This window comes from Halichoerus grypus, chromosome 8 (genome assembly GCF_964656455.1).
Source record: "Halichoerus grypus chromosome 8, mHalGry1.hap1.1, whole genome shotgun sequence".
Classification (NCBI taxonomy): Eukaryota; Metazoa; Chordata; class Mammalia; order Carnivora; family Phocidae; genus Halichoerus; species Halichoerus grypus.
The window spans coordinates 38,126,928-38,154,632 of record NC_135719.1 but is presented as its reverse complement, the minus strand read 5'-3'; the positions used below and the strand labels follow the sequence as shown (position 1 = coordinate 38,154,632).

The following is a 27,705-nucleotide window of genomic DNA, read 5'->3' as shown; positions in this document are numbered from 1 at the left end:
AGCAGTGAGTCTGCTTATCCCTCTGCTCCTCCCCCCACTTGTGCACTGGCTCTCTCTCAAATAATTAAATCAAAAAAAAATTATAAAAAAAATAAAACAAGCCTGGGAATTGCAGATTACCCTAAATTGTCTATTTCTTGCTAATTTACTGTAATTCCCTCTCGTTCATTGACTCACAAATATTCACTGCACATATATATACTACACACTGAGCCAGGCAAAGTATACACTGAAGAAAATTGACAGGACCCTGTGCTTCATGATGTTTACCATCTAGTTAAGATCACAGATGTCAAACAAATAATATAAAGTAGGGAAGGGGGACCCAGACTTCTAGGAGAAGGAATAACCGGGGGGGGGGGGGGGCCTTTTAAAAATGTGGTGGTCAGAAACAGCATCTGTACGAGTAATGCACAAGTTGAGATTTGTCGTAGTAAAAAGTGTGGGTGGGAGTAAACTCCCAGGCAGAGGAATGTCTGTTAAAGAAAGCTTATGAGGAAAAAAAGAGTTTGCTGGGTACTGGGGGCTGAAAGACATTCAGTGGGGCACCAGCTTTGACAGGAGAAGTGTGGTACAAGAGGATTAGAGAGGAAGCCAAGGGCAACATCACACACAGCTTGAAGAATATGGTAAGAGCACCAACCCGTAAGAGCAATGGAAAGACATGAAAGAGTTTAGCAGGAGAGCAACATAACCAAACACACATTTATAAAAGATCACTTTAAAAGCTTACAAGAGGGAAAGAACACAAGCAGGAGTCTGGTCAGAAATCCTCTGAAATGGTCCACATGAGAACTGATGATAGCCGCAACAGAAATGGAGACAAGTAACTGGATCTGGGAACTCTCAGAGAAGGAGAATTAGAGGACCAGATGTGGGAAAGAGGGTATAAAGGAAAACTCCTATGTTCAATAACTGAGACGGGGAACACCGGGAAAGGAGACTAGAAAGAAAAGGATTTCAAGTTTTCATGCTATAGAGCTGGAGATGCCTACATTCAAGTAGACATGTCAAGAAGGCAGGTAGAGGAGGGGCAGAGCAAGATGGCGGAGGAGTAGGAGACCTGGATTTCGTCTGGTCTCAGGAATTCAGCTGGATAGGGATCAAACCATTCTGAACACCTACGAACTCAACAGGAGATCGAAGAAAAGAATAGCAACAACTCTCTGAACAGAAAAGCGACCACTTTCTGGAAGGTAGGACGTGCGGAGAAGTGAATCCGAGGCGATATTCAGGAGGATAGACGGCGGGGGAGGGGGCCTCCATCGGCCGCTTCTGGCAAGTGACAGAGCCGCGGAGCACAAAATCGGGACTTTCAGAAGTCGGCTCCACTAAGGGATGTCACTCCAGTGGCTAAGCGGAGGGTGGAACCCTCGTGGGACAGTGTGGTCTCAGGACCCTCGGGGTCACAGAAAGACCGGGGGTGCCTGAGTGCGGCAGAGCTCCCAGGTATCGGAGCAGGGAAGACGGCTGCAGAGACGGAGCCGAGGCGCGGGCTCTCAGCTCGGGGTTGACATAAACCGTGATCCGCAGCACAGTTGGGCCACTGCTCCTCCAGCAGGGACCCAACAAGCGGCAGATCCGGGGAGACTCACCTTCTTTGCCCGGGAGGAGCAGTGCGGGAGCGCACCACAGGGATCTGCTGGTTTGGAGACTCCACACAGGGTCGGGTGCCAGAGATAGAAACGCTCGGTCACAGGCCGGGTGAGCACGGAGTGCGGCCAGAGACCGGGGAGACGGGAGTGACTGAAGGCTTTTCTCTGGGGGCTCACTGAGGAGCGGGACCCCGAGTTCTCCGCTCCTCCGGGGCGGAGACTGGGAGGCCGCCATTTTCACTCTCGGCCTCCAAAGCTGTACGGAAAGCTTGCAGGGAACAAAAGTTTCCGAGAGCAAACCCGAGCAGATTACTTAGCCCGGACCGGCAAAGGCGGGGCAATTCCGCCTCTGGCAAAGACCTTTGGGAACCACGGCAAGAGGCCCCGCCCACAGAAGATCAGCCAGAACAGCCAGCCAACGCCACATTTACTGATCAATGAGAACGGCAGAACTCCAGAGCTAGGGGAATACTGCACATAGAATCCATAGCTTTTTTACCATGATTCTTTAGTCTTTCAAAGTTAATTTTTTTTTTTTACGATCTTTTTTTTTTTAATTTTTCTTTTTCCCTTTTTCAACCAACATCTTAACAATCCGTTTTTAAAAACCATTTTTATTCTTCATTTTTAGAGTCATATTCTATCCCTTCATAGTAGTTACCCTTATTTTTGGCATATATATATAACTTGTTCTCTCTTTAAAATTTTGAGATAGTTTCTTCTAACAGATCAAAATATACCCTAAATCTCTAGTGTATGGTTTTGTTCTACTCTCCTGCCTGATCACATTTTCCCCTTATTTTTTCTTTTTTTTTTTTTAAACCTCTTCTTTATTTTTTCAAACGATTTATCAATTCCTTTTATAAAATTTTTTGTAATTTTCATCTTTACAGTCATATTCCATCCCTTCATCGTATCAACCCTTATTTTTGTACATATGTAAGTTTTTCCTTCTTTAAAAGCTTGGGAGGCACTTTCTTCTAAGACCAAAATACACCCAAAATCTAGTGTGTGGCACTGATCTATGCACCAGCCTGATCATATTTGATCATATTCTGTTTTTTTTTGTTTTGTTCTGTTTTTGTTTTTGTTTTTATCTTTTTCTTTTTCTTTTTATCTTTTTCTTTTTTCTTTCTTTCCCTTTCTTTTCCCCCGGCTTCAAGTCTTTCTGATTTGTTTAGAGTATATTTTCTGGGGACGATGTTACCTGTTAGCATTTTGTTCTCTCATTCATCTATTCTCCTCTGGACAAAATGACAAGATGGAAAAAAATCACCTCAACAAAAAGAACAAGAGGCAGGACCGACTGCCAGGGACCTACTCAATACAGACATTGGTACACTGTCGGACCTAGAGTTCAGAATCATGATTTTAAAGATACTAGCTCGGCTTGAAAAAAGCATGGAAGTTATTAGAGAAACGCTTTCTGGAAAAATAAAAGAACAAAAATCTAACCAAGTCGAAATCAAAAAGGCTATGATGCAATCAAAAATGGGGGCCCTAACTGCTAGGATAAATGAGGCAGAAGACAGAATCAGTGAGATAGAAGACCAAATGATGGAAAATAAAGAAGCTGAGGAAAAGAGAGCTAAACAACTACTAGATCACGAGGGCAGAATTCGAGAGATAAGCGATACCATAAGACAAAACAATATTAGAGTAATTGGGATCCCAAAAGAAGAAGAAAAGAGAGAGAGGGGCAGAAGGTATATTGGAGCAAATTATAACAGAGAACTTCCCGAATTTGGGGAAGGAAACAGGCATCAAAATCCAGGAAGCACAGAGAACCCCTCTCAAAATCAATAAACAGGTCAACACCCCGACATCTAATAGTAAAACTTACAAGTCTCAGAGACAAAGAGAAAATCCTGAAAGCAGCTCGGGAGAAGAGATCTGTAACCTATAATGGTAGAAACATTAGATTGGCAACAGACCTATCCACAGAGACCTGGCAGGCCAGAAAGGACTTCCATGATATATTCAGAGCACTAAATGAGAAAAATATGCAGCCAAGAATCCTATATCCAGCTAGGCTGTCACTGAAAATAGAAGGAGAGGGCGCCTGGGTGGCTCAGTTGGTTAAGCGACTGCCTTCGGCTTAGGTCATGATCCTGGAGTCCCTGGATCGAGTCCCGCATCGGGCTACCTGCTTGGCAGGGAGTCTGCTTCTCCCTCTGACCCTCCCCCCTCTCATGTGCTCTCTCTCTCTTGTTGCTCTGTCTCAAATAAATGAATAAAATCTTAAAAAAATATATATAAAAAAAAAAAATAGAAGGAGAGATAAAAAGCTTCCAGGAAAACAAAAACTAAAGGAATTTGGAAACACAAAACCAGCCCTACAAGAAATATTGAAAGGGGTCCTCTAAGCAAAGAGAGAGCCTAAAAGTAACACAGACCAGAAAGGAACACAGACAATATACAGTAACAGTCACCTTACAGGCAATACAATGGCACTAAATTCCTATCTTTCAATAGTTACCCTGAATGTAAATGGGCTAAATGCCCCAATCAAAAGACATAAGCTATCAGATTAGATTAAAAAACAAGACCCATCGATATGCTGTCTGCAAGAGACTCATTTTAGACCCAAAGATACCCCCAGATTGAAAGTGAGGAGGTGGAAAACCATTTTCCATGCTAATGGACACCAAAAGAAAGCTAGGGTGGCAATCCTTATGTCAGACAAATTAGATTTAAACCAAAGACTGTAATAAGAGATGAGCAAGGACACTATATCCTACTTAAAGGTTCTATCCAACAAGAAGATCTAACAATTGTAAACATCTATGCCCCTAACATGGGAGCAGCGAATTATATAAGGCAATTAATAACAAAAGCAAAGAAACATATTGACAACAATACAATAATAGTGGGGGACTTTAACAACCCCCTCACTGAAATGGACAGATCATCTAAGCAAAAGAATAAGAAGGAAATAAAGACTTTAAATGACACACAGGACCAAATGGACCTCACAGACATATTCAGAACATTCCATCCCAAAGCAACGGAATACACATTCTTCTCTAGTGCCCATGGAACATTCTCCAGAATCGATCACATCCTAGGTCATAAATCAGTCTCAACCGGTACCAAAAGACTGGGATCATTCCCTGCCTATTTTCAGACCACAATGCTTTGAAACTAGAACTCAATCACAAGAGGAAAGTCGGAGAGAACTCAAATACATGGAGGCTAAAGAGCATCCTACTAAAGAACGAATGGGTCAACCAGGAAATTAAAGAAGAATTTTAAAAATTCATGGAAACCAATGAAAATGAAAACACAACTGTTCAAAATCTTTGGGATGCAGCAAAGGCAGTCCTAAGAGGAAAGTATATAGCAATACAAGCCTTTCTCAAGAAACAAGAAAGGTCTCAAGTACACAACCTAGCCCTACACCTAAAGGAGCTGGAGAAAGAACAGCAAATAAAGCCTAAACCCAGCAGGAGAAGAGAAATAATCAAGATCAGAGCAGAAATCAATGAAATAGAAACTAAAAGAACAGTAGAACAAATCAACGAAACTAGGAGCTGGTTCTTTGAAAGAATTAACAAGATTGATAAACCCCTGGCCAGACTTATCAAAAAGAAAAGAGAAATGGCCCAAATCAACAATATCATGAATGAAAGAGGAGAGATCACAACCAACACCAAAGAAATACAAACAACTATAAGAACATATTATGAGCAACTCTATGCTAGCAAATTAGATAACCTGGAAGAAATGGATGCATTCCTAGAGATGTCTCAACTACCAAAACTGAACCAGGAAGAAACAGAAAACCTGAACAGACCTATAACCACTAAGGAAATTGAAGCAGTCATCAAAAATCTTCCAACAAACAAAAGCCCAGGGCCAGATGGCTTCCCAGGGGAATTCTACCAAACATTTAAAGAAGAATTAATACCTATTCTTCTGAAACTGTTCCAAAAAATAGAAATGGAAGGAAAAGTTCCAAACTCATTTTATGAGGCCACCATTACCTTGATCCCAAAACCAGACAAAGACCCTATCCAAAAGGAGAATTACAGACCAATATTCTTGATGAACATGGATGCAAAAATTCTCCCCAAAATACTAGCCAATAGGATCCAACAGTACATTAAAAGGATTAGTCACCATGACCAAGTAGGATTTATCCCTGGGCTGCAAGGCTGGTTCAACATCCGCAAATCAATCAATGTGATACAATACATTAACAAAAGAAAGAACAAGAATCATAGGATCCTCTCAATAGATGCAGAAAAACCATTTGACAAATTACAGCATCCTTTCTTGATCAAAACTCTTCAGAGTATAGGAATAGAGGGTACATACCTCAGTATCATAAAAGCCATCTATGAAAAACCTACAGAGAATATCATTCTCAATGGGGAAAAACTGAGAGCTTTCCCCCTAAGGTCAGGAACGCAGTAGGGATGTCCACGATCACCACCGCTATTGAACACAGTACTAGAAGTCCTAGCCACACCAATCAGACAACAAAAGAAATAAAAGGCATCCAAATTGGCAAAGAAGAAGTCAAACTCTCACTCTTTGCAGATGATATGATACTCTGTGGAAAACCGGAAAGACTCCACCCCAAAACTGCTAGAACTCATAAAGGAATTCAGTAAAGTGGCAGGATATAAAATCAATGCACAGAAATCAGTGGCATTCCTATACACCCACAACAAGACAGAAGAAAGAGAAATTAAGGATTCGATCCCATTTACAATTGCACCCAAAACCATAAGATACCTAGGCATAAATCTAACCAGAGGGAAAGGATCTGTACTCAGAAACTATAAAATACTCATAAAAGAAATTGAGGAAGACACAAAGAAATGGAAAAATGTTCCATGCTCATGGATCGGAAGAACAAATATTGTGAAAATGTCAATTCTATCTAGAGCAATCTACACATTCAATGCCATCCCCATCAAAATACCATCCACTTTTTTCAAAGAAACGCAACAAATAATCCTAAAATTTGTATGGAACCAGAAAAGACCCCGAATAGCCAGAGGAATGTTGAAAAAGAAAAGCAAAGCTGGTGGCATCACAATGCCAGACTTCAAGCTCTATTACAAAGCTGTCATCATCAAGACAGTATGGTATTGGCACAAAAACAGACACATAGATCAAAGGAACAGAATAGAGAGTCCAGAAATGGACCCACAACTCTATGGTCAACTAATCTTTGACAAAGCAGGAAAAAATGTCCAATGGAAAAAAGACAGTCTCTTCAACAAATGGTGTTGGGAAAATTGGACAGCCACATGCAGAAGAATGAAACTGGACCACTTCCTTACACCACACACAAAAATAGACTCAAAATGGTTGAAAGACCTAAATGTGAGACAAGAGTCCATCAACATCCTAAAGGAGAACACAGGTAGCAACCTCTTCAACCTCAGCCACAGCAACTTCTTCCTAGAAACATTGCCAAAGGCAAGGGAAGCAAGGGCAAAAATGAATTATTGGGACTTCATCAAAATAAAAAGGTTTTTCACAGCAAAAGAAACAGTCAACAAAACCAAAAGACAACCGACAGAATGGGAAAAGATATTTGCAAATGACATATCAGATAAAGGGCTAGTATCCAAAATCTATAAAGAATTTATCAAACTGAACACCCAAAGAACAAAGAATCCAATCAAGAAATGGGCAGAAGACATGAACAGACATTTTTCCAAAGAAGACATCCAAATGGCCAACAGACACATGAAAAAGTACTCAACATTGCTCGGCATCAGGGAAATCCAAATCAAAACCTCAATAAGATACCACCTCACACCAGTCAGAATGGCTAAAATTAACAAGTCAGGAAACGACAGATGTTGGCGGGGATGCGGAGAAAGGGGAACCCTCCTACACTGTTGGTGGGAATGCAAGCTGGTGCAACCACTCTGGAAAACAGTATGGAGGTTCCTCAAAAAGTTGAAAATAGAGCTATCATATGACCCAGCAATTGCACTACTGGGTATTTACCCCAAAGATACAAATGTAGGGATCCGAAGGGGTACGTGCACCCCGATGTTTATAGCAGTAATGTCCACAATAGCCAAACTGTGGAAAGAGCCAAGATGTCCATCGACAGATGAATGGATAAAGAAGATGTGGTATATTTATACAATGGAATATTATGCAGCCATCAAAAGGAATGAGATCTTGCCATTTGCAACGACGTGGATGGAACTGGAGGGTGTTATGCTGAGTGAAATAAGTCAATCAGAGAAAGACATGTATCATATGACCTCACTGATATGAAGAATTCTTAATCTCAGGAAAGAAACTGAGGGTTGCTAGAGTGTGGTGTGGGGTGGGTGGGAGGGATGGGGTGGCTGGGTGATAGACACTGGGGAAGGTAAGTGCTATGGTGAGTGCTGTGAATTGTGCAAGACTGTTGAATCACAGATCTGTACCTCTGAAACAAATAATGCAATATATGTTAAGAAAAAAAAAAAAAGAAGAAGATAGCAGAAGGGGAAGAATGAAGGGGGGGAAATTGGAAGGGGAGACGAACCATGAGAGACGATGGACTCTGAAAAACAAACTGAGGGTTCTAGAGGGGAGGGGGGTGGGAGGATGGGTTAGCCTGGTGAGGGGTACTAAAGAGGGCACGTTCTGCATAGAGCACTGGGTGTTATGCAGAAACAATGAATCATGGAAGACTACATCAAAAACTAATCATGTAATGTATGGAGATTAACATCTCAATAAAAAAATTTAAAAAAAAAAAGGCAGGTAGATACTGGGAGCAGAAAAGACATATAAAAACATAAGATACAAAACCTGGGAGTCACTGACCAGGAGATATTTTGAAAGACATTGGAGCCTTTTCAACAAATACTGCTAGAGTAATTGGACCATTAGGCAAAACTCTCTGACCTAAATCTCATATCTTATACAAAAGTTAACTCAAAATGATTCGCAGAATTACCTGTAAAATGTAAAACTATAAAACTTTGAGAGAACACAAAACAGGAAAAAATCTTCAGGATCTAGGACAAAGCAGGGAGTTCTTAAATTTGACACCAAAAGCATAATCCACAAAAGGATAAACATCTATAAATTGAACCTCATCAAAGCTAAAAGCTTTCTGCAAGACGCAAGATATAAAAAAAAACTGTTGTGTTTCCATACACTAGTAATGAAATAGCAGAAAAAGAAATTAAGAGAATGACCACATTTACAATTGCATCAAAAAGAATAAAATAAGGAGGTGAAAGACCTGTACTCTAAAAACTCTAAGACACTGATGAAAGAAATAGAAGGTGACACAAATAAATTGCAAGGTACACTATGCTCATGAATTGGAAGAATATAAATGCCCATATTATCCAAAAACAATCTGTGGATTCAGTGCAATCCCCATCAAAATACCAACAGTGTTTTACACAGAACGAGAACAAAAAAATCTTAAGATTTGTATGGAACCACAAAAGACTCTGAATAGCCAAAGCAATCTTAAGAAAGAACAACAAAGCTGGAAGTATCACAATTCCAGGTTTCAAACTATGCTACAAAGCTATAGTAATGAAAACAGTATGGTACTGGCACAAAAAGAGACACACACTTCAGTGGAAGAGAATAGAGAGCCCAGAAATAAACCCATACATACATGGTCAATCTATGACAAGACAAGAATACACAATGGGGAAGAAAGACCATTTCTTCAATAAACAGTGTTGGCAAAACTGGATAGCTAGCTATATGCCAAAGAATGAAACTGGACCATTTTCTTACATCATACACAAAAATAAACTCAAAACAGATTAAAGACCTAATTGTAAGACCTGAAACCATAAAACTCCTAGAAGAAAACACAGGCAGTAAACTCACATAAATCATACTTAGCAATATTTTCCTGGATATGCCCCCAGGCAAAGAAAGCAAAAGCAAAAATAAACAATTGGGGCTACATCAAACTAAAAAGCTTTTGCACAGCAAAGGAAACCATCAGCAAACAAAAAGGCAACCTACTGTATGGGAAAAGATATTCACAAATGATACATCAAGTAAGGGGTTAATATCCAAAATATATAAAGAACTCATGCAACATCAAAATAACTAATAATCCAATTTAAAAATTGGTGGAGAACCTGAAGAGACATTTTTCCAAAGAAGACCTACAGATGGCCAATACACTGTGAAAAGATGCTCAACACTAATTATCAGGAAAATGCAAATCTAAACCACAGTGATATATCCACTCACACTGGTCGGAATGACTAGTATCAAAAAGACAAGAAACAACAAGTGTTGGCCAGGATATAGAGAAAGGGAACCCTCATGCGCCTTTGGTGGGAACGTAAATTGGCATAGCTCCTATAGAAAACAGTACGGAGGTTTCTCAAAAATCTAAAAAGAGAAGTATCATATGATCTAGTAATTCCACTTCTGGGTTTTTACCCAAAGAAAATGAAAATACTAACTTGAAAATATATGTTTATTGCAGTATGAATTACAATAGCCAAAATGCGGAAACAATCTGAGTGTCTATTGATAGATGAATGGATAAAGAAGTGATGTATATATGTACAGACACAGACACATACACACATACACACACGCACAACTGACTATTACTCAGCTTTAAAAAGGAATGAGATCCTGCCATTTGTGACAATAAGGATAGACCTGGGGTATTATCCTAAGAGAAATAAGATCGAGAAAGACAAATACCATATGATTTCACTTATATGTGGAATCTGAAAAATAAAACAAATGAACAAACAGCAAAAAAATACAGACAACAAATTTGTGGTTGCCAGGCCAGGGAGTGGGAGGAAAGAGGCATGGGGAGTATGGGAGAATAGGTGAAGAAGAATAGGTACAAACTTCCAGGTACAAACTAAATAAAGTCACAGGGATGAAAAATACAGTGTAGGGAATATGGTCAATAATATTGTACTAACTTTGTATGGTGACAGATGGTAACTACAGTTACCACAGTATGCATTTCATAATGTTTAAAATTGGCAAATCACCAGGTTGTACACCCAAAACTAATGATATTATTTATCAACTATGCTTCAATTTATATAGGGAAACTAAAAACCTTTATTCTACAAAAGATTGTTAGAAGGATAAAATGAAGATACATAATGGAAGAAATTAAAAACCACATATACAACAAAGGACTACTATGTAGACCATACTAAAAAAAAAAAACTTTTCCCCAAAATTCAACCATAAAAAACAATCCAATTACAAAATTGGCAAGAGACATGTATGGATATTTCATGAAAGAGCGTATGAAGTTCCCAAATAAACACATGAAAAATATTCAAGATAAGGAAATATGCATTAGGGATACACAAATTAAAACCACAATGAGGAGATTCTAAGATGGAGGAGGAGTAGGAGACCTAAATTTCGTCTGGTCCCAGGAATTCAGCTAGATAGCTATCAAACCATTCTGAACACCTATGAACACAACTGGAGAACGAAGAAAAGAATAGCAGCAACTCTATGAACAGAAAAGGTACCACTTTCAGGAAAGTAGGACGTGCAGAGAAGTGAATCTGAGGAGATCTTTGGGAAGATAGACGGCAGGGGTAAGGAGCCTCCGTCAGCCGGCTGCCTGCAAGCGATAGAGCAGCGGAGCACAAAATCGGAACTTTTAAAAGTCAGCTCCGCTGGGGCACCTGGGTGGCACAGTCGTTAAGCCTCTGCCTTCAGGTCAAGTCATGATCTCGGGGTCCTGGGATCAAGCCCCGCATGGAGCTCCCCGCTCAGCGGGAAGCCTGCTTCTCCCTCTCCCTCTCCCCCTGCTTGTGTTCCCTCTCTCGCTGTGTCTCTCTCCGTCAAACAAATAAATAAAATCTTAAAAAAAAAAAAAAAAAGTTGGCTCCGCTGAGGGACGTCGCTCCAGTGGCTAAGCGGGGAGTGGAACCCTCGCAGGACAGTGTGGTCTCAGGACCCTCGGGGTCACAGAAAGACCGGGGGTGCCTGAGTGCGGCAGAGCTCCCAGGTATCAGAGCGGGGAAGCCGGCTGCAGAGACGAAGCCGAGGAGCAGGCTCTCAGCTTGGGGTTGCCATAAACCGTGATCCACGGCACAGTCGGGCCACTGCTCCTCCAGCAGGGACCCAACAAATGGCAGATCCGGGGAGACGCCCCTTCCTCCCCAGGGAGGAGTGGCGCAGGAGCGCACGGCAGGGATCTGCTGGGTTTGGGGACTCCACACGGGGTCGGGTGCCAGAGATAGAAACACTCGGTCATTGGCCAGGTGAGCGCGGAGTGCGGCTGGAGACCAGGGAGACAGGAGTGACTGCTTTTCTCTGGGGGCGCACTGAGGAGCCGGGCCGCGTTCTCGGCTCCTCCGGGCGGAGACCAGGAGGCCGCCATTTTCACTCTCGTCCTCCAAAGCTCTACAGAAAGATTGCAGGGAACAAAAGCTCCCGAGAGCAAACCCGAGCAGATTGCTTAGCCTGGACCGGTCAAGCTCGGGCAAAGACATTTGGGAACTATGGCAACAGGGCCCACCCCCAAAAGATCAGCAAGAACAGCCAGCCAAGACCAAGTTTACCGATCAATGAGAACGGCAGAACTCTAGCGCTAGGGGAATAATGCACATAGAATGCATGGTTTTTTCCCCAGGAATCTTTAGTCTTTCAACTTTAATTTTTTTAATTGTCTTTTTTTTAAATTTTTCTTTCCCTTTTTAAACAACTTATCAGTTCCTTTTTTAAAATCTTTTTTAATTTTCATTTTTATAGTCATATTCTATCCCTTCATTGTATTTAAGCATATATATACACATATATATATATACACATATATACATATATATGTATATATATATGTATATATGTGTATATATATACATGTAAGCTTTTCATTTTTTAAAATTTTGGGATGCAGTTTCTTCTAACAGACCAAAATAGACCCAGAATCTAGTGTATGGCTCTGTTCTATTCACCAGCCTGATCATGTTCTTTTTTTTTTTCTCTTTTTTCATTTCCCCCTGGTTGTGGGTCTCATCTGATTTCTTTAGTGTATATTTCTCTGGGGTCAATGTTATCCTTTGAGCATTTTGTTCTCTCATTCATCTACTCTTATCTTGACAAAATGACAAGACGGAAAAACTCACCTCAAAAAATAGAACAAGATCCAATACCGAACGCCAGGCACCTAATCAATATGGACATTAGTAAGATGTAGGAACTGGAGTTCAGAATAACGATTATAAATATACGATTTTCAAGCTCGGCTTGAAAAAAAAGCATAGAAGACACTAGAGAATCCCTTTCTGGAGAAATAAAAGAACTAAAATCTAACCAAGTCAAAATCAAAAAAGGCTATTAATGAGGTGCAATAAAAAATGGAGGCTCTAAGTGCTAGGATAAATGAGGCAGAACAAAGAATTAGTGATATAGAAGACCAAATGATGGAGAATCAAGAAGTTCAGAAAAAGAGAGATAAAAAAACTACTGGATCATGAGGGGAGAATTCAAGAGATAAGTAATACCATGAAGCAAAACAATATTAGAATAATTGGGGTCCCAGAAGAAGAAGAGAGAGAGGGGCAGAAGGTATATGGGAGCAAATTACAGCAGAGAACGTCCCTAAATTGGGGAAGGAAACAGGCATCAAAATCCACAGGGCTGTGCGCCTGGGTGGCTCAGTTGGTTAAGTGACTGCCTTTGGCTCAGGTCATGATCCTGGAGTCCCTGGATCGAGTCCCGCATCGGGCTCCCTGCTCAGCAGGGAGTCTGCTTCTCCCTCTGACCCTCCCCCCTCTCATGTGCTTGCTCTCTCTCATTCTCTCTCTCTCAAATAAATAAATAAAAAAATCTTAAAAAAAAAAAAAAAAATCCACGGGGCACAGAGAACCCACCAAAAATCAATAAAAACAGGTCAATACGCAGACATCTAATTTTAAAACTTACAAATCTCAGAGACAAAGAGAAAATCCTGAAGGCAGCTCAGGACAAGAGGTCTGTAACCTACAACAGTAGAAACATTAGATTGGCAGCACACCTATCCACAGAGAACCAGCAGGCCAGAAAGGACTGGCATGATATATTCAGGGTACTAAACGAGCAAAATATGCAGCCAAGAATACTTTATCCAGCTAGGCAGTCATTGAAAATAGAATGAGAAATTAAAACCTTCCAGGGCAAACAGAAACTAAAATAACTGATCAAAAAACCAGCCCTACAAGAAATATTGAAAGGGGTCTTCTAAGCAAAGAGAGAGCCTAAAAGTAACACAGACCAGAAAGGAACACAGACAATATACAGTAAAAGTCACCTTACAGGCAATACAATGGCGGTAAATTCGTATCTTTCAATAGTTACCCTGAATGTAAATGGGCTAAATGCCCCAAAAGACACAGTGTATCAGATTGGGGGGAGGGAAAAAAAAAAGACCCATCAATATGCTGTCTGCAAGAGACTCATTTTAGACCCAAAGACACCTCAGAGGAGGGTGGAAAACCATTTTTCATGCTAATGCACATCAAAAGAAAGCTTGGGTGGCAATCCTTATGTCAGACAGATTAGATTTTAAACCAAAGACTGCAATAAGAGATGAGGAAGGACACTATGTCATAATTAAAGCGTCTATCCAACAAGATCTAACAATTGTAAATATTTATGCCCCTAACATGGGAGCAGGCAAATATATAAGTCAATTAATAACAAAATCAACAAAACACATCAACAATAATACAATAATAGTAGGGGACTTTAACACCCCCCTCACTGAAATGGACAGATCATCTAAGCAAAAGATCAACAAGGAAATAAGGGCTTTGAATGACATACTGGACCAGATGGACTTCACAGATATATTCAGAACAGTCCATCCTAAAGCTACAGAATACACATTCTCTAGTGCAGATGGAACATTCTCCAGAATAGATCACATCCTGGGTCACAAATCAGGTCTCAACCAGTACCAAAAGATTGGGATCACTCCCTGTGTATTTTCAGATCATAATACTTTGAAACTGCAACTCAATCACGAGAGGAAAGTTGGGAAGAACTCAAATACATGGAGGCTAAAGAGAATCCTACTAAAGAATGAATGGGTCAACCAGGAAATTAAAGAATTAAAAAAATTCATGGAAACCAATGAAAATGAAAACACAACTGTTCAAAATCTTTGGGATGCAGCAAAGTCAGTCCTAAGAGGAAAGTATATAGCAATACAAGCCTTTCTCAAGAAACAAGAAAGGTCTCACGTACACAACCTAACCCTACACCTAAAGGAGCTGGAGAAAGAATAGCAAATAAAGCCTAAACCCAGCAGAAGAGAAATCATAAAGATCAGAGCAGAAATCAATGAAATAGAAACCAAAAGAATAGTAGAACAGATCAACGAAACTAGGAGCTGGTTCTTTGAATGAATTAACAAGATTGATAAACCCCTGGCCAGACTTATCAAAAAGAAAAGAGAAAGGACCCAAATAAATAAAATCATGAATGACAGAGGATAGATCACAACCAAGAACAAAGAAATACAAACAATTATAAGAACATATTATGAGCAACTATATGCCAGCAAATTAGATCATCTGGAAGAAATGGATGCATTCCTAGAGATGTCTCAACTACCAAAACTGAACCAGGAAGAAACAGAAAACCTGAACAGACCTATAACCACTAAGGAAATTGAAGCAGTCATCAAAAACCTCCCAACAAACAAAAGCCCAGGGCCAGATGGCTTCCAAGGGGAATTCTACCAAACATTTAAAGAAGAATTAATACCTATTCTTCTGAAATTGTTCAAAAAAAATAGAAATGGAAGGAAAGTTTCCAAACTCATTTTATGAGGCCAGCATTACCTTGATCCCCAAACCAGACAAAGACCCCACCAAAGGGGAGAATTACATACCAATATCCTGATGATCATGGATGCCAAAATTCTCACCAACATACTAGCCAATATGATCCAACAGTACATTAAGAGGATTATTCCCCACGACCAAGTGGGATTTATTCCTGGGCTGCAAGGGTCGTTCAACATCCGCAAATCAATGTGATACACTACATTAATAAAAGAAAGGACAAGAACCACATGATCCTCTCAATAGACGCAGAAAAAGCATTTGACAAAGTACAGCATCCTTTCTTGATTAAAACTCTTCACAGTGTAGGGATAGAGGGTACATACCTCAATACTATCAAAGCCACCTATGAAAAATCCCCAGTGAATATCATTCCCAATGGGGAAAAAAACAGAGCTTTTCCCCTAAGGTCAGGAACACGCAGGGATGTCCACTATCACCACTGCTGTTCAACATAGGACTAGAAGTTCTAGCCTCAGCAATCAGACAACAAAAAGAAATCAAAGGCATCCATCCGAATTGGCAAAGAAGTCAAACTCTCACCCTCTGCAGATGATATGATACGTTATGTGGAAAACCCAAAAGACTCCACCCCAAAACTGCTAGAACTCATACAGGAATTCAGCAAAGTGGAAGGATATAAAAATCAATGCCAGAAATCAGTTGCAGGTCTATACACCAACAACAAGACAGAAGAAAGAGAAATTAAGGAGTCAATCCCATTTACAATTGCACCCAAAACCATAAGATACCTAGGAAAAAATTTAACTAAACAGGCAAAGATTCTGTACTCAGAAAACTATAGAACACTCATGAAAGAAATTGAGGAAGACACAAAGAAATGGAAAAATGTTCCATGCTCATGGACTGGAAGAACAAATATTGTGAAAATGTCTATGCTACCTAGAGCAATCTGCACATTCAATGCAATCCCTTTCAAAATACCATCAACTTTTTTCACAGAAATGGAACAAATAATCTTAAAATTTGTATGGAACCAGAAAAGACCCCGAATAGCCAGAGGAATGTTGAAAAAGCAAAGCAAAGCTGCTGACATCACAATTCTGTACTTCAAGCTCTATTACAAAGTTGTCATCATCAAGACAGTATGGTACTGGCACAAAAACAGACACATAGATCAACGGAACAGAATTGAGACCCGAGAAATGGACCCTCAACTCTATGGTCAACTATTCTTCAACAAAGCAGGAGAGAATATCCAATGGAAAAAAGACAGTCTCTTCAACAAATGGTGTTGGGAAAACTGGACAGCCACATGCAGAAGAATGAAACTGGACCATTTTCTTACACCACACACAAAAATAGACTCAAAATGTATGAAAGACCTAAACGTGAGACAGGAATCCATCAAAATCCTTGAGGAGAACACAGGTAGCAACCTCTTTGACCTCAGCCACAGCAACTTTTTTCTAGACACATCTCCAAAGGCAAGGGAAGCATGGCCAGAAATGAACTATTGGGACTTCATCAAGATAAAAAGCTTTTGCACAGCAAGGAAACAGTCAACAAAACCAAAAGACAACCAACAGAATGGGAGAAGATATTTGCAAATGACACTGCAGATAAAGGGCTAGAATCCAAAATCTATAAAGAACTTATCAAACTCAACACCAAGACACAGATAATCCAATCAAGAAATGGGCAGAAGACATGAACAGACATTTCTGAAAAGAAGACATCCATATAGCCAACAGACACATGAAAAAGTGCTCAACATCACTCAGCATCAGGGAAATACAAATCAAAACCACAACGAGATACCACCTCATACCAGTCAGAATAGCCAAAATTAACAAGTCAGGAAACGACAGATGTTGGCAGTGATGTGGAGAAAGGGGAACCCTCCTACACTGTTGGTGGGAATGCAAGGTGGTGCAGCCACTCTGGAAAACAGTATGGAGGTTCCTCAAAAAGTTGGAAATACAGCTACCCTCCGACCCAGCAACCGTACTGGGTATTTACCCCAAAGATACAAATGTAGTAATCTGATGGGGCACGTGCACCCCAATGTTTATAGCAACAATGTCCACAATAGCCAAACTATGGAAACAGCCCAGATCCAGATGTCCATCGACAGATGAATGGATAAAGATGTGGTATATATGTATATGTATGTATATGTAAATATACACACACTGAAATATTATGCAACCATCAAAAAATGGTATCTTGTCCTTTGCAATGACATGGATGGAACTAGATGGTATTATGCTAAGTGCTAAGTCAATCAGAGAAAAAAAATTATCATATGATCTCATTGATATGTGGAATTGAGAAACAAGGCAGAGAGAAAATCATAGGGGAAGAGAGCAAAAAATGAAACAAGAAGAAACCAGACAGGGAGACAAACCATAAGAAACTCTTAATCTCGGGAAACAAGATGAGGGTTGCCGGAGGGGGATGGGTGGCTGAGTGATGGACACTGGGGAGGGTATGTGTTGTGGTGAGTGCTGTGTTGTGTAAGACTGATGAGGAGTCACAGACCTGTACCCCTGAAACAAGTAATACATTACATGTTAATAAAAAGCAAAAGTTGATTCTAGATATCCTAATAAAGATATATAAAAAAAAAAAGCACAATGAGGTATCACTACCTAGCAGAATCACTAAAATAAAAACAAGTGGCAAAACCAAATGCTGTATGTGGAGAAACTAGATCACTTACACATTCCTGGTAGGAATGTAAAATGGTAAAGCCACTATGGAAAAGAGTTTAACAATTTATTTAAAAATTCAATATGCTACAGTAACTATATCACCCAGCCATTGTTCTCCTGGACATCTATCCCAGAGAAAGCAAAACACATTCATACAGAAATCTGTATACAATCACTCATAGTAGCTTTATTTGCAATAACCAAACACTAGAATCAGGCTGCAAGTTCTTCAAGAAGTGGCTGATTAAACTGTACTAGTCATATACGTAGATGAATCTCCAGGGAATCAGAATGAGTAAAAAATCTAATTCTTAGGAATTACAATCCCAAAATGTGTGAGTCCATTTACGTAACTATGCTTTTTGAAATGACAAAATATTAAAAATGCAGGACAGATTAGTGGTTTCCAGGAGTTAGGGGAATTGGTTGTATAAGAGGGAGATGGGTGTGGTTTGAAAAGACAAGAAGGATTCTTGCCTATTTGGAACTTTAATATCTACACTGTGGTGGTGGATACACAAACCTATACAGGTGATCAAGTTATGCAGAACTTAATACATACATACACACAAATGAGGTATAAGAAAAACTAGGAAAATCTAAGTTCTATGGATTGTATCACACTCTCATTGTGATATTACATATAGTTTTGTGAAACATCACACTGGCAAAGTGTATAAGGAATCTTTATTATTTCTTATAGCTGCATGTGAACATACAATTTTCTCAAAAATTTCAATAAAAAAAAAAAAGCCACAGGAATGGAAGGAAAGAGAAAAGGGAAAGGACCCAGTACCAATTCTGAAGAACTCCAACATGTAGAAGTTAGGTGAACAAGGAGTTGCCAGCTAAAAAGACTGAGAGGAGGCATCCAGCAGCCAAGAGAAAAATGTCTCGATGTTGCTGAGAAATCAGATAATCAAATACAATAAAGCCTGAAAAGGGACGCCTGGATTTACCAATATGGAAGTTCCTTTTGGCAACAGTGGTTTGGGAGGAATATTAACCACTAATGCCAGACGACAGTGGCTGAAGAGTGAACAGGAAGTGAAGAGTGTGATTATATAAACATTGCTGTGGGAGTATAAATGGTGCAGCCACTTTGGCAAAGAGGGATTTCATTGAAAAGTTTAACAGTTACCAGAGGACCTAGTAACTCCACACGGGTATATATGAAAGAGAAATGAAAATATATATGCAGATAAAAACATGTATGTGAATGTTCATAGCAGCATTATTCATGAGAGTCAAAGGCAGAAACAACAAATGTCCATGGATAAATAAAATGTATAGCCATACAATGGAAATGGAATTAAGTATTAATATATGTTACAATACAGATGAACTTTCAAAACATTTTGCTAAGTGAAAGAAGCCAGCCATAGAAGGCCACATTTTGTATGGTTCCACTTATATGAAATGTGCAAAAACAGGAAAATCTTTAGAGACAGAAAGGAGATTAGTGGTTGCCAGTGGGGTGGGGAGTTGGAGGGGGAATGAGGAATGATTGCTAATGGGTACAGGGTTTCTTTTGGGGAATGATGAAAATGTTCTGAAATTAGACAGCGGTTATACAACTCTGAATATATGAAAAATCCAAAAATCCACTGAACTGTATACTTTCAAAGGGTGAGTTTTAGTGTATGTGAATTGTATCGCAATGAAGCTGTTATTTAAAAAGAAAAAGTTTGGTTTTGATAAGGAACAGAGGAATAATAGCTAAAAGATGGAGGATATAAATATATGGGACAAAAACTGCTTAATAATCTGATCAGAGTCACTCAGTGCTTAAGCTCTAGCCTGAGTCTGAGATTGCAAAACTCTGTGTTTTATCAGTGCTAAGAACATTTTTTAGTTCTTCCCAAGTGAGCCAATAAATCCTCCCCATCATTTAACAGTTGACTAGGAAGACGAAGTCACTGTGATTCTGCTTCACATTAGTGTTCAACTTCCATTCATCTTTTCGTTCCCGCTGTACCAATTTAGGTTGTCCTCACTTCACTCTAAGACAAGGCCATCAACTCTTTTTTTTTTTTTTTTAAAGATTTATTTATTTGAGAGAGAGAGAGAGAGAGATAGCCTGTATGAGCAGGGGGAGGGGCACAGGGAGAGGGAGAGGAGAAGCAGACCCTGCACTGAGTGCAGACAGAGCCCACTGCAGGGCTTTGATCTTATGACCCTGAGATCATGACCTGAGCTGAATTCAAGAGTCCAACGCTCAACTGAATGAGCCACTGAGGAGCCCCAAGACAGGGCCATCAGCTCTTAACAAGTCTTGCATTCTTCTAGGCTTTGTGAACACAATCTGTCTTCTTCCACTATTACCATATTTCTTTCTAAAACATTCTCTTTCCTGTATTTTCCTGTTCCTGAACCAGCTAATGAGAAAGAAATTCAATATCCAAGGGTAATAGTTTGCTTACCAGCAAAAAGAAAATGAAAACAAAAACCAAAAAACCCTGTCACCATAATAAGATATTTTGTCGGCACAATTTCATAAAATTCTTCTACATGAATTCTACCCACCTTGCGTTGTAACTCAAACTCGTCTGGTATGCTATGAATACATTATGCTCTTTCCTAGATATGTGATTATATTTACTTTTCACCTATGTAGATAATTTTCCTTCAACCTCCACCAGGAGGCCAAACTCACTCATACTTCAATGCCCCCGAGATCCCACCTACTTGCCAGTCTTCCCAGATCACTACTACTGGAAGCAACTCCCTTTTCCTTTAACCTCAAAGAACTCAAGTCCACACTTCACATTTGCCAATCAATGAAGTACTTAATACTTTTAACCTCCTTTTATTTTTTTTAATTTAAAAAAATTTTTTTAACTTTTAATCTCCTTTTAGATTGCTGGTTTTGGTATAATGGAAAAAAACATTTTATTACAAGGTTTATTTGGATAAGTAACAAGCTGACTTATTATTCAAATCATTCATTTGTATAATGGGATAATACCACCATTGTAGCAAAAAGAAGCAATGAAGAGAAACTACGTAACAGATTTTTAAACTAAAAATGGCATTATTCAACTTCATCTATTTGTCTCCACAACTAGGTGGTAAACTACTTGAGATCATAAATTCTTAAATTCTTAGGATTTCTCACAACAAAATGTGAAAAATCTATGTTGCTCAAGGTTGGATCAATTTCAAAATGATCTGATAAGAACATTTTTCTACATTTATCCTGAACAAAATTTTTCCAAATCTTTTCCTTAATCATTTATAGCCATCCATATTTTTTTATCTAAATGAAACTATATCAACAATAGCAATGATCAAAGTAAGGACTAGTGACTTTTAGATATTAATCACCATAATATGGATTACCTCACAAGGCTGAATTAGTCAACTGAGCATTTCATAATTCTCTAGTAAGTGTAATTACTCCTAATTTAAGGATTTACAGAACATTTCATAACTAACCCAGGTACCAATTCTGATCTTTTCACCATCCTTTATATGACTTCTAATCACAAAAAGCATTATAAGCTTCAATAAAAACGCATGACAATTTGATTCTCCCAAACTGAAACCACCACCTTTAGAAGGAATTAGATGGCCAGGTCCTTAGGCCCATGAGATTTTCTGTGATTATTCCAGAGATCACAGTCTTGTGAGAATCATTCTCGAATCTTAACTTTCTCTAAACCATCAATCACAATTTATATCTGAAAAACATTTGGTTTTTTACAGTGAAATGTATACAAATAGGGGACATTAAAAACTCTTACTTATAAAGAACATAATGGTTTATAACCAACGGTTCTCAAACGATGGTTCCCAGACAAGCAACATCAGCTTCACCTGACACCATCTTAGAAATGTAGAAATGCAAATTCTCAGCTTTTCCTTACATCCCAGACCTAGTGAATCAGTAACCCTGGGGTAAAGCTGAGCATTCTAGGCCTCCTAGCACTTAACTAGCCCTCCAAATGATTCTTATGCATACTATCAAAGAAAATAGTTACTTAAACTTACCCTCCTGAGAGAACAGGTAACACCACTCGAACAAACGGAGGATCAAATGGAAAGTTATCCTAAAATGCAAATGGGCAAGTTTAATTAATTTTTTTTTTAAAGATTGTATTTGACAGAGAGAGACACAGCAAGAGAGGGAACACAAGCAGGGGGAGTGGGAGAGGGAGAAACAGGCCTCCTGCGGAGCAGGGAGCCCGATGTGGGGCTCGATCCCAGGACCCTGGGATCATGACCTGAGCCGAAGGCAGATGCTTAATGACCGAGCCACCCAGGTGCCTCAAGTTTAATTAATTTTAAGAAAATCCTTAATACAGTATTATTTCGAATAAAGAATGTGTGCATTTATTATCCGGTAATGAGGGTCATGAAAGTAGAAACAGTACCAAAAATAAAATGAAGTAAAAACCACAGCAAAAAAAAAAAAAAAGAAAAGAAGATCACAGCCGGCCAAACAGAACAGTGTTTTGGTAAAGTTACGAAAAATATAAAGGGGTTCCACTTTCAATAAAGCTATATAAAGGAACCATTCCAATAATGATAGACTAGGTAACTTAGATCAATCCTCTGGTTGAGAACTAGAAGAGGTGGATAAAATTTAACAATTACAGAGCTAAGATCAGGAAAAAAAGGGAACCCGGGAGAGCGGGGCCTTTCCTCCCTCCGGGCCCCCCCACCCCCACCTCCCACCTTGGGTTTTCTTTCAATTACAGAAGAGGAAGATAAGAGGTCAAGAAGCTCAGCAGAACTCAGACTCACACTCACAGGGCCGAGGAGGTAAAAATTGGAGCTGGGTCCACCAAGGAGAGGCCTTGACAAGTCTCCCACACTTTAGGTTGGGACCCTGAAGGACAAATGACAAATTGCCCTGACAAGGAATGAAGTCCAGTTTTTTGGGTTTTTTGTTTTTTTAAAGATTTTATTTATTTATTTGACAGAGAGAGAGACAGCGAGAGAGGGAACACAAGCAGGGGGAGTGGGAGAGGGAGAAGCAGGCTTCCCGCTGAGCAGGGAGCCTGACGTGGGGCTCGATCTCAGGACCCTGGGATCATGACCTGAGTGGAAGGCAGACGCTTAACGACCGAGCCACCCAGGCGCCCCGAATGAAGTCCAGTTTTACATCACCTAAATCCCTGATGGATTCAGTGATCCTGGGCTGCTAATGCCCAAGCCAGACAGGGGCAAATGTAAACCCTCTCTGGAGAAGAATAACATCCAAGGCTTCCAAAATTAGCTAATTTTTCATTTGTAATGTCTATTACTAAAAACAGTTACACAAGACTTAAACAGGTCCAGGAAATGAGAAGCAAATGACACAAAAACCGTAAGAGATCAAGATTAAATAGAATTATCAGACATAGCTTTTAAAATAACCATGCTGAATATGTACAAGGAAAGAAAAGATTGAAAACCCTGGCAAAGGACTAAAATTATAAAAATGAATCATACAGAAATTCTGAAATTTAGAAAGAACTGAAATCAATAACTTAACAGATGAATTTAAACACAAGTAGAGACTTAGTGGAAGAGAAATTCAGTATACAGGAAAACAGGCCAAAAAACACATCCAGAATGAAGCAGAGAGAGAGAAAAAGGTAGAAAAATGCAGAAAATAACAACACACAGGGGAATGTATTGGAAAGGTTTATCATATGTAGAGTCCTAGAAGGACATGAGAGAATGGGACTGAAGCAGTATTTGGAGAGACTGAGAATTTTCCAAAATTGAAAGACTTCACAAGATTTAAGCACTATGAGTATTTCAACAGAAACAATGGAAGCCCCAATGAGGGAATAAGTTTTTGAGTTGCTGAAAGAAATTTCTAACCTAAAAATCTATACCCAATACAAATACTTTCCAAAAAATAAATTCACAATAAGGTTATTTTCTTGTCAGGAGACCCAAGCTAAAGGAAATAAAGGATATTCTTCAGGCAGGAGAAACAGGATCCTAGATGGAAATACAGAGAATAAAGACCATGAAAAGAGCAAATATGCAGTTATGAATGAATATTGACTAAATTATAGAACAATGATGTATAGCTTCTAGGTAAGTACAGAAAATGCATGAAAGCACATATTTGGCAGGGAATCCACGTTCTAAGTCTTTGCATTGATGAGGAAAAGGTAAATTATAAATTAAATTTATGTTAGACTTTGACAAGGACATACATTGTAACTGTTAGGCAGTAAAGAAGAGTAAGAGAACACGTAAGTACTAAGCTAAAAGAGGTGAGAAACTGGAGCAATTAAAAAAAAAAAAATCCCCAAAAATGAGAAAAAGGAACATGGAATAACAGGACAAATAAAAGGCACTTAGGAGAAGGGAGACTGAAACCCAAATGTCAGTAATATTAAATGCAAGTAAGACTAACTGCTCTAATTAAAAAACAAAGATCATCAGACTTGATAAAAATATATGAAGAGAAGAGAAAAGAAACCTCAGCTAATTCTCAGGCTACCAAGTACAATTCTCTTTTTCAAATTCTCAGTCCTGGAAACAGATTTTCAGAAGAACAAGAGCTTTTTCTCTTTATGAACTAAAGCAACAATGGTAGCCAAGGTGGCCAAGAGCATTAGGTCAGACTATTGGTGGTCAGAAAGCCCAGAAGGCTGCCCCTCATTTTCCTACAGCAGTGGGGTAAGGAAAAAGCATATCGCCTCTAATAAAGACATGACGGGAAGTCTAAGAGAAATTACCTTCAATTTCTATGGTCAAATAAAAGGAAACAAACAACTAATTGTCTCTTAAACCAATCTGAGGGTAAAGGAGCTCAACAAATACTTGTCTCATCCACTTATTTCCAACAAACACAAAAATATAGTTTTAACTGGAAGAATAAGCAGCGTATGTAATTCCAGTAACTTAAACTCCCTACTTCCACCCATCCTTAAATAAGATTCTAAGGAACATATAAACTATGAAAATTCAATCCTAATAGGAGAGGAAGATATAAAAAGCACACTTCCGGTGGTTAAAACAGATAATCTTAGATTTCTACTGCAAGGGAGAACCTACTACCCACACAAGATGCCAACTTAATGACAATTATTATAATCTACTTCCAAATAAATTGTAGATAAAAGGTGAGCTACTTAACAGATATAATGAAGGGCATAGATGCAAAGCTTAGTAAAGTACAACTTCATTTAATCTCCTACTCTTTAGATCTTTAAATATGTGATCCCGAATGATAAACCTTTTTTAATTGATTATATGACAGGGAGAATTACCTTCATTTTAAGTAATTCTTCAGAGTAACTCCTCCACATCAAAACCTAGGACTCTATTCCATAAACTGCACCATGGAACTCATAATCAATATTTTACAGAAATAAGAGTTCCTTAAAGGGTTATACTGGGGAGGATGAGGATGACTGTTAAAATAGACATTTGAGTTATCTTGGTATACTAACTCAGAAACTGAGACTCTCAAGATTTATAAGGATATCATGAAGTTTTCAATTCAACATCTTGGCCTCTCAAGATAATTTTAATGATGAAGAACATTCTATTCTTGAAAAACTCACTGAATGGCTCTACATAGTTATCACTTCCTTATACTGAGTTGAAAATCACCTCTTTAAAGTTTGACTTACTAGTTTTAATGTCATGCTTTGTGTTAATCAAAAACAAAAATGAAACCCTCCACATACACAGCCCTTTAAATAGTTGAGAACAAGCTCTCATGAACCCCTATGTTCTTCTCTCCAAATCTACAATTTAACCAGCTATCTTAGGACATGGAAATCTCTTTCAAATCCTTGCCACTACTTTTTAGATGAACCCAAATTTATCTAAATAAACCCTTCCTAAAGTACTACCTCAGAATTCAGCTCAGTAATTCAGATACGGCTTGAAAAACTAGACCACCACTTCCTTAAGAGCATAGCATAACACAACTGCCAAGCTGCTGACGAATCTGATAGGTCTCCATTCCCTCCTGCCCCTATCCCCAACCTTGTGTTATATTATATCTCAAGTTCCATTTTCTTATTATTCATGACTTTCAAGTTGTCACCATGGACATCTGAGGCCATAAATACTGTTCATGCTCCTTCCCGTAAATCATTTTTTCTGAGTCATACCTGCTATCCTCCAATTCTGTGAATCCTGATACTTAATAACTTGGTAGTTCAGTTTGCCAAGGTCACTTAGTTCAGAGCAATCACATTCTTCCCAGCCCTCTTAAGAATTACTCCAGCCCTAGCACCAGCCCTTCTTTTTTGGTATCAGGAGTTATGGTCCAGAAGGACAAATGCAACAGAATTTCAGCCATTTACCTCCCAGATCATCCCCTCCCTGAAGTTCTACCTAGAGTAGGAAAATATCATGAAAACATTAAGTGCAGCCACAGGTCTTTTAGTTTCCTGGTCAAGATTTCATATTCCCTTAAAAATAACTCTTGAGAAGAAAGTGCGAGGAAAGGGATACACAGGGGGCTTTCAAAGGTCCTGATTTAAAAAAAAGAAATAGACCCTAATTTTTTGAGTATAACTGACACAGTTTACAACAGTTTCAGGTGTAAGGTTCTATATCTTAAGCTTGGTATTGGATACATGGGCATATGATTTAATAAAACTGTTTAGATTGTTCAGGTTAAAACATTCTGTATATCAAAAAAAAAAAAGCCTACTATCCTGGTTTATTTTTTCACCATATGAATCAGTGAAAATGCAGTCACATTAGCAACTTCAGTAAATATATATCAGACTCACTCTCTAGGAAGACAACACAACTGACAACCACAAAAGTTTCTATAATAACAAAATTGAGGGCAAATACAGACATTTGACATTTGGGTTATCTGAGGAAAGTTCAATCATAAATAAGGATATATCCCCAAACAAAAATATACACACACAAAAGCTAAGTAAAAAGCTTTCAGAAAATTATAGTCTTTTTGTAAGTATAAAGTATTCTTTCATGTCTTTGCTTTCTTCCTTCAAAACCCCCCATATCCGTCTACTCTCACCTATTCCTACCACCATCATCCGTCATTACTCCTTGCCCAGATTAAAATCAAAGCCCCCAATAGTCTCTCAGAAATCTACTCTATCTTATCCAAACCCTATTCTGATACTGAAGACATAATTGTTTTAAAAAAAGATAATAAAAAGCCTAAAAGATCAATCATGCCCCTACCTAAAAACCTCTACTGGCTCTTCACTGTATAAAGGTTATGATCCCAGACTCTTCATCATGGTCTCCAAAGCAGTATAGCCTTCATCACAGATTTCTCCCCTAGAAAGACTGCAGGCTCTTGAAGAACAGGGATTATATTTTAGATGCCTCCATGTCCTCAAGCCTTCCATAGGGGCGCCTGGGTGGCTCAGATGGTTAAGCGTCTGCCTTCGGCTCAAGGTCATGATCCCAGGGTCCTGGGATCGAGCCCCACATCGGGCTCCTGGCTCAGTGGGGAGCCTGCTTCTCCCTCTCCCTCTGCCTCTCTCCCTGCTCATGCTCTCTCTCTCTATCTCTGTCTCAAATGAATAAATTAAAAAATCTTAAAAAAAAAAAAAAAGCCTTCCATAGTCCCTAATGCACTGAAGTCTACCTAACTGAAATGGAAAAAATATACCTATCTGTAAGACAATTGTTACATAAACATAGCAAAAAGAAGCTCCATCTTTCAAATATAACTCCTTAGAACCA

At 39.1% G+C, this 27,705-nt stretch overlaps 1 protein-coding gene across 5 annotated transcripts in view; it reads right to left on the bottom strand.

Moving 5' to 3' along the window:
- The window catches only part of UBE2Q2 (ubiquitin conjugating enzyme E2 Q2), a 104,666-nt gene that overhangs the window by 14,652 nt on the left and 62,309 nt on the right, over window positions 1-27,705 (bottom strand). For 4 of the 5 annotated variants that reach the window (XM_036067661.2, XM_036067660.2, XM_078079024.1 and 1 more), the window contains one exon: window positions 22,054-22,112. The exons of the other annotated variant lie outside the window; for it this stretch is intronic. In XM_036067661.2, coding sequence (XP_035923554.1) covers window positions 22,054-22,112 — 59 coding nt within the window. The remainder of the gene's footprint in view (window positions 1-22,053; window positions 22,113-27,705) is intronic. 5 annotated transcript variants of the gene reach the window in all.